Source organism: Agrilus planipennis, unplaced genomic scaffold (genome assembly GCF_000699045.2).
Source record: "Agrilus planipennis isolate EAB-ADULT unplaced genomic scaffold, Apla_2.0 scaffold28, whole genome shotgun sequence".
NCBI lineage: Eukaryota > Metazoa > Arthropoda > Insecta > Coleoptera > Buprestidae > Agrilus > Agrilus planipennis.
Window position 1 is genome coordinate 856,363 of NW_020438897.1, and position 8,993 is coordinate 865,355.

The window sequence follows — 8,993 nt, forward strand, 5'->3', positions numbered from 1 at the left end:
AATTTAATTTATGGCTTTTTTGGTAATTCTTCTAAAAATTGAAAATTATCATTAAAAGTATGTTTTTTTCTTTAATAAATGCTCTGCATATGTATAATCAGTTTTCCCATTAGTATAGCTCCTCCTGTGTTCTGTAATCCTTTGATTGAAGGATCTCCCAGTTTGTCCCACATTGGCTAGCGTGTTATTGTTACAATTGATGTGAACAATTAATATAAAACATTACTTTCGATTCCATTAATTAATTTTTTAAAGGTCTTTATGAATATGAGACCAACAACATTACTCTGTTATAATATACCCATTCTAAACGATGCGAAAATCTAAAAAAGGTACTAAAACTGAGCGTAATATACTTTGACTGGTATTATAGGGAAGGACGTCAGTTATAGTGATGGTAGAATTACACGATTTTTTGATATGCCAAAATAAAATATAAAATAGGTAATACAACGATTCTTCGCCCTTCTTTCGGTACTACTTTAGCATATACGACGTATGTATTATAAAGCACTAACTGCTTTTGTTCACTCAGTTTGAATAATTTGGTTAACTCTTCAACGATTTCAAAAACAATTTATTACTACATTTGTTGCAGAGAAACATGCAGAACAGACGCTCCATTCGTTAAGACTTACGTCACATTCGGGCATCTTTAAAATGCGCAACTTTGTACTTCAATACCGGATGTTTTTCTCATTCATTTGAAATTCCAATAATCAAAAATACGAATATTGCAAATCCTCAGAGATATTAGCGTTTTTTTACCTTTCAACAAAATATTAAATAGTCATTCCTTAACAAAGTAAAGATAAATCAGATTCGTCAATGGATAATTTAAACTATCATATTAAAGTCATCGTCCTTTGAAAAATAATGTACATTAACTGATTGCTTTCTGCAATTGAGCCCTGTAGTTTGCAACCAGCGTTACTTTATTTTTTTAAAGGACACCCCTATTCCAGAAACGCTGGTAGTATCACTTCAGGATCGTTTTAATAATTATTAATAAAACTTTTACGTGTCGATGTTACTATCTGATATTCATGTTCTATTACTATTCGATTTCAATGTATGTTCTATGAATGTTACAAATATCCTAAAAAAAAAGAAAAAAACATTAAGCAAGGTCTCTTTGGTTAAAACGGTGCAGTTTCCAAAGAGTCTCTTTAAATAATACAAAAAATAGATGTTACGTGTATTTAAATGTACTTATTGCTGTACCGTGACGTGAGCTAATCGTATACATTTTTGTCTACCCAAATATCACATATTATATTATATTATATCTATTATTTATCGTAATATCTAACAGAGCACGTTTTGAAAAGAATTTTCTGCACAATTTACTTATAGCTACTTTTAGACAAGTAATTTCCTCTATAAGCGGTGTCAATGTCTATTTTAGTAAAATGATTGTCTAGATGTCACATACTTAGTTTTATGTGTAGGTGTTGTACTATTAGTAAGACAAACGTAATATGATAACGATCCTTATTTTACTATCAGGGAAAAACGCAACTAATGCAGCAATTAAATCATCATTAAATCCAGCGCACCCTATGCTAGCACAGTCTAGTCTAGCATAACCTAACCTAACCTAACATAACCTAACCTAACATAACCTAGCCTAACCCGGTCAAACTTCCGCCATGCTACCTTGCCGTACGTTCCCTTCGTTACCAACCCATTCTAACATGACCAAACATAATACAATCCAACCCAAGTCAATCCAGCGCAATCTATGCTGGCCTAACCTAACCTAACCTAACCTAACACTTGAACAAATGAAATGCAACAGAGGAGGACAATTATTATACTGTTCACTCGTACGAGATTCGTGCANGACAAGATGCTTATTTATATTTAAAGACATATTAAAGGCTTTAACGCTTCTTTTCGACTCGCACTACTATTCATAATTGAACAAAACTTTTGGCAGGTACTGTATGAAAAAGTATGTTTAATGAACAAGAGTCGAGAGTATAATGAGCTTCTTTCTTCCTACCTACGATTTTGCCAGCACGCATCCAAAACAATGGAAGGGGCACATCGCTAAAGAAAGTAAATGAAGTATATTAAAAATTAAAAGGAATACTCACCCCTAATTACCACAAATAATTTTATTAGAGCGGACACGTGTTTCGCCCACTTCATACGTGGGCATTATCAACGCGAGACTTGATAATGCCCGTTGCCCGTGTCTCGCGTTGATAATGCCCACTTATGAAGTGGCCGAAACACGTGTCCGCTCAAATAAAATTATTTGTGGTAATTAAGGGTGAGTATTCCTTTTAATTTTTAATTAATATTTACCACAGTCTCATCTTTCTACTTTAAATGAAGTATACTAACTTACTTTCCACGCGAATAGGTTTATAAGTAATTACTGACAATGGATAGTTTAATATTAATTTACTTTTACATGTACATATACTTTGCAAAACGATGTAAGAAAAAACCAATGGAAGCATGATAAATGTCGCCATTATTATAAAATAAGCATATTAATCATAAGAAGTTTTACTTCTATTCTAAGTCTTGTGACACGCACATCTTTTATTGTTGCAGTAACTAGTAAATGTATCCCAAAACATACCACTGGTCCGTTTATTTCATCGATTAACAATAAAAACGTTAGCATTCCTTTTAGACCTCCTTCGAAAGTATTGATGGCGGCAGGCACAGAGCAGCGCCGTGCTTCGGTTTCCGTGCCAATTAGATTTACGGAAAGCAGTAACAGGCCCTCGTTGTCCTCATTCGAAGAATCAGGCCCATCGTCCGCAGCATCTCCTTTATTTAGTGATATAGACAATAATAACAAGCGCGATGGAGTATGCGCCTCCAAGACATTGCGAAAAAGCTCCAGTTTGACGAAAACGTGTTCAGTGAGTGGCATCAGTCCACCCATAATTAGCGTCAGTTCCGTGATCGACGACGTGGCGTCGACTGCGAATGTCGCGACACCGTTAGCCGAAACGGCGGGCCGAAAGAGTGACGAAAATCCAGCGTCTCCCATGACAGAAATTCCTTGTACCAGTCAACAGCAAAAGCAACAACAACCTCTGGCGCCTTTGGCGGAACCCGACGCTGAATCGCCCATAAGCGAAATTGTTGAATTCGAAACCGTCACTTCAAAGGAAACAGAAGCCAAAAGTAATGATGTGTGTCCTTGGGAAGACGAGTAAGTACTTATATATATTACTCACTGACCACAAAGTCACAAATTAAGTTAAAGCTTAGTCCCCACTATTATATCAGTTAAGATACATTCATGTTGAAGCTTTTTACAGCAGAAATGTTGAGTAAATAGTCTAAATGGTATCATTCAACAAAGTTACTGAACCAACTATTTTCTCACTTTCAATTCAAAACATATATGAAAGATCTAATGATTGCCATAGAGTTACGGAAAAAAAAACATGTCAGATATGATTATTGAAGTAAAAACATTAGATATGCCGTTCACGATCCAGTCATGGTTTACATCAAAATATCGTTGGAGAGAAATATACTGCTACTGACCATGTCGTACAATGTGAATAATGTCATACAATATCTATGCTACAAGTTTTTCTTGATTATGATCGGATCGTGATTAGATCATGACCGGATCTACAGCATTAATCGACCTTATGCTTACATTTATGTATACGAAAAAAATAGCAATCACTTCTTCGTCACAGTTAACTGATAATTCGGACATTTAACTAATTACGTACTATTTTCTTCGTATAGACAAATATGGTCGTGATCAGTTCAACGTCACGTTCTTCACAAAAATAAATATTTTCGAAAAAAAAAAAAAAATCAAGCTACGTATGGGGTAAAGATTTTTTATAATTAATGGTATAAGGTTTTACTTGTTGAAACTTCATAATCAATTAAAGGAAACGAAAGTAAAGTTTCAAAAATATATGTTAATTGTTCACAACAATTGTTTCATCAAAGCATTGTCTTCTTCAGGTGAAGATATATTGTAATTAAAATTGTTACAAAATTAGCACAAATACTAAAAGTTTACAAATTATATGGAGTGGGAACAACGAAAGGGAGGGACAAGGTATGATATTAATTTTTCGAATACAAATTTAAATTTAATAACGGAGAGCTATTTACGTCTATTTCATCATTTAGTAAAATATTTAATTTACTGTATTTATTAATATAAAGACTTTCAGCTAAATTTAATTTATGGCTTTTTTGGTAATTCTTCTAAAAATTGAAAATTATCATTAAAAGTATGTTTTTTTCTTTAATAAATGCTCTGCATATGTATAATCAGTTTTCCCATTAGTATAGCTCCTCCTGTGTTCTGTAATCCTTTGATTGAAGGATCTCCCAGTTTGTCCCACATTGGCTAGCGTGTTATTGTTACAATTGATGTGAACAATTAATATAAAACATTACTTTCGATTCCATTAATTAATTTTTTAAAGGTCTTTATGAATATGAGACCAACAACATTACTCTGTTATAATATACCCATTCTAAACGATGCGAAAATCTAAAAAAGGTACTAAAACTGAGCGTAATATACTTTGACTGGTATTATAGGGAAGGACGTCAGTTATAGTGATGGTAGAATTACACGATTTTTTGATATGCCAAAATAAAATATAAAATAGGTAATACAACGATTCTTCGCCCTTCTTTCGGTACTACTTTAGCATATACGACGTATGTATTATAAAGCACTAACTGCTTTTGTTCACTCAGTTTGAATAATTTGGTTAACTCTTCAACGATTTCAAAAACAATTTATTACTACATTTGTTGCAGAGAAACATGCAGAACAGACGCTCCATTCGTTAAGACTTACGTCACATTCGGGCATCTTTAAAATGCGCAACTTTGTACTTCAATACCGGATGTTTTTCTCATTCATTTGAAATTCCAATAATCAAAAATACGAATATTGCAAATCCTCAGAGATATTAGCGTTTTTTTACCTTTCAACAAAATATTAAATAGTCATTCCTTAACAAAGTAAAGATAAATCAGATTCGTCAATGGATAATTTAAACTATCATATTAAAGTCATCGTCCTTTGAAAAATAATGTACATTAACTGATTGCTTTCTGCAATTGAGCCCTGTAGTTTGCAACCAGCGTTACTTTATTTTTTTAAAGGACACCCCTATTCCAGAAACGCTGGTAGTATCACTTCAGGATCGTTTTAATAATTATTAATAAAACTTTTACGTGTCGATGTTACTATCTGATATTCATGTTCTATTACTATTCGATTTCAATGTATGTTCTATGAATGTTACAAATATCCTAAAAAAAAAGAAAAAAACATTAAGCAAGGTCTCTTTGGTTAAAACGGTGCAGTTTCCAAAGAGTCTCTTTAAATAATACAAAAAATAGATGTTACGTGTATTTAAATGTACTTATTGCTGTACCGTGACGTGAGCTAATCGTATACATTTTTGTCTACCCAAATATCACATATTATATTATATTATATCTATTATTTATCGTAATATCTAACAGAGCACGTTTTGAAAAGAATTTTCTGCACAATTTACTTATAGCTACTTTTAGACAAGTAATTTCCTCTATAAGCGGTGTCAATGTCTATTTTAGTAAAATGATTGTCTAGATGTCACATACTTAGTTTTATGTGTAGGTGTTGTACTATTAGTAAGACAAACGTAATATGATAACGATCCTTATTTTACTATCAGGGAAAAACGCAACTAATGCAGCAATTAAATCATCATTAAATCCAGCGCACCCTATGCTAGCACAGTCTAGTCTAGCATAACCTAACCTAACCTAACATAACCTAACCTAACATAACCTAGCCTAACCCGGTCAAACTTCCGCCATGCTACCTTGCCGTACGTTCCCTTCGTTACCAACCCATTCTAACATGACCAAACATAATACAATCCAACCCAAGTCAATCCAGCGCAATCTATGCTGGCCTAACCTAACCTAACCTAACCTAACACTTGAACAAATGAAATGCAACAGAGGAGGACAATTATTATACTGTTCACTCGTACGAGATTCGTGCACAAGCGCTCGTTTTCAAGTGTTTGGAACGGTTGATGAAAAAAGGTGACCAACTTTAGTCCACCCACAATCCCGTACAGTGAAAACTACTGTTCGTATATGACTCTCGTTTGAGTGAACAGTAGAATAGTCCTCGAAACAAAAACCGTTACTTCCATGTCCTTAAAGAAAACTTAATTTCAAGCATTTGTTGAAAAGAAATAATAAATATTTTGAAGTGTATAACTAAGGCTTTTGTAATTCGAAACTTGCTACTACATCTCTGAGGGTTTAAAGCAATAAACAAATAAGTTACAGCTTTGCAACCCCGTGATTAAATATTTAAAGGATTTTATTAAAAAAAGTGTTCGCTGTCTGTAACAGTTTACCTTAAAAAAGGTAAAATTTGATCAACGAACGATGGTTTCGAACCGATGAACTTATGACAGGGCCCTAATCTTATAATTAGGCTATATACCGATCTAGACTCAATTGTACGCTATTGCGCCAATAAGTATAATAACCATAATAACGTATGTCCGGTGACTTATCTCCGCCATTTTTGAAAAATAAGAAAGATGCATTGTCCTGAATTGTGATTGTAATGTGCAATAATGTGTTGCTTCACAACACTCTGTATTAACAAAAAACAACTGCCCACTAGTATAATTAAATGAAAAATAAGTTAGTCCCGCCATTTTTTGAATAAATTCATATGAGTCATGTCATAAAATAACCAAATCTACTATAACGTAGCCTAAGGTAACCGAAAAATTACTAATTTTAAAAAAAATGTATTAATAACCTAACCTAACCGAAAAATTACTTATTTTTAAAGAAATATATTTGCAAAACAGTATATTAAAGCAAAAGACTCGCACACTTCAGCACAACTCTTCATTTTTATTTTTCAAAATGGCGGAGCTATGTTACAGGAGATTGATATTTAGAACACAGTGTTGAATTTTATAAATCTTATGAATCCGTTAGTAAACTCCATTTACTCCATTTTAATGTGTTACCTATTAAGGTGTATAACAAACACTATTTTAGATTATAGAACTGAATAAAAAAATTTATTGTCTAATTATGTAACATTCCTCGCTTATCATGTGCTGATTGTAATTATTTGTTCTTGAACATGTAGCAGAGGTACATAATATTTTTCACAATCAAGAAAACGAAGAAACTTTTCCAATTTTTATTCCAAATAGTCGAACCTAACTGAAATAATTAAATATATTCATTCAAAAACCTTAATAACAATCATCATGATTAAGATGAAGGAATTATTATTGAGAACAGTAATTTTTTAAAATAAAATTAAAGGTATTAAAAGTTACTAATTTTGTCAAAATAAAATACCTTTGACTTTTAAATATCTGAATGTCAAAATATACTTAGTTTTTGAAAATTTCATAATATAAGACACCAAAGTATTGGCGCTAAAAATTATATGAAAAGCAAAAATACAGTATCACTGATCTTTCGAAAATCGAAGGATTCAGGTGATGGCTTTATTATAGTGGCGAAAATTTGCTTATCCGCCGTAAAAGTAAATCTTACAGATTACACTGGTGATAATACGTGCTTATTTTTTCTTAGAATGTAGAAATATTGAGTAATTAAATAAAATTATAATTAAGTGGAATTGTTATTAGAAAATGCTTAAGAGGTTTAATATAATCGGCATACCTAAGTGTTAAACTGTGGCCTAATATTATTATTACATGGTACGGTACTTAAACAAGATATTTCTTTTAATAATAATCCTTTAACATGTTTCATTATTATCTAGTAACACGCGCTTGCGAAACAACAGTGTAAATTTAAATTAAAACGATTAAAAGCGTAGGCGTTATCGGCCGCAATTGAAACTATTAACGTCTTAATTTCGATATTTTGAAACCTACCCACAATTTAAGGAAAAATCCTTCTGCTTCAAATTAATCCTGAAATTATCTTGTGGAGTCGATGACAAATTGTCACACTTAACATTCCACCAATCAGGACAATACAATAAGAAGATAAATATCTGTGTAATATTATTTATTAAATGAATTAAAAAGGGTTAATGATTACCTTCGATAAGAATTTAGTTTAAGTCGTTGTAGTAATGTTATTGAAAGGAGTATCTTAATAGTCCATTTGCTATAGGTACTATTTCGAAATATTATCTATTTCGAAAAAAACATAACAGTTACCATTATGTCAAATGTAAAAGTTGATAGTGTTATTTTTTGTAATGTGTATAGTTAAAAAAATAATAAATAAAACAGTAAGTATCCTAGAACTGACACGACCTCTATTGTAACATGTGGTATAGATGATGATAATAATAAATACTGCAAGAAAAATCAACATGTTTTGCTTGAGTAAAATTTTTGTCGTTTCCAATACTCATTCAAAAAAAAAAAAAAAATGAGAAAACAGAATACTTAGTCAACTTTCATAAACATTACAATGTGATCTAATACGTAAATATTTAAATAGTCACAATTAAATATTACCTTCAGAAAAGTTAGACCAGCAGTTGTTCTACTACCACATTATTATCTAAAGATGGCAACAGTGAGAACATAGTGATGTGTATATAGTTTTATATTTGTAAGTAGAACATTATTACTGTTACGTTGTAATTTTGTCTGAAATGAAACATTGTTGACAGATAATTAAACTTAAGTAATTGTAGTGTAAATAAATATACAAAATGTATAAACATTTTTATTTAATAACTACCTCTTTGTTTAGAGTGCTATTCATACGAACTAAATTCGTTTGAAATTATTAAAAACTGAATTCTACGTCCATCCTGATCCCTGACTCCGATACTGTTTTATCGATCCCTCTAAATTGTTCGTTACTCGGTATGACAGTCAAAAGCCAATAAAATGTATTAAGGATGTTTGGGAGGTATGTCAAAATGCTACGAGACAAATAAAAATTTGGAAGAACGTTCCTTATTCAATTCTAAAACTCCTGTAAAA

The 8,993-nt window shown here is 31.8% G+C and overlaps 1 protein-coding gene across 3 annotated transcripts in view; it reads left to right on the plus strand.

The window, feature by feature from the left end:
* LOC108744561 (regulator of G-protein signaling 11) overlaps positions 1-8,697 on the plus strand; it is an 83,157-nt gene extending 74,460 nt beyond the window's left edge. Inside the window, exons 13-14 of one of the 3 annotated variants that reach the window (XM_025973188.1) lie at positions 2,654-3,184; positions 8,523-8,697. In XM_025973188.1, the coding sequence (XP_025828973.1) occupies positions 2,654-3,184; positions 8,523-8,589 (598 nt within the window). In that variant the 3' untranslated portion in view covers positions 8,590-8,697. Of the gene's footprint in view, positions 1-2,653; positions 3,185-4,782 lie in introns of all 3 variants that reach the window. The other 2 variants (XM_025973189.1, XM_025973190.1) reach the window with 2 other exon arrangements.
* The last annotated feature ends 296 nt before the right edge of the window (positions 8,698-8,993 follow it).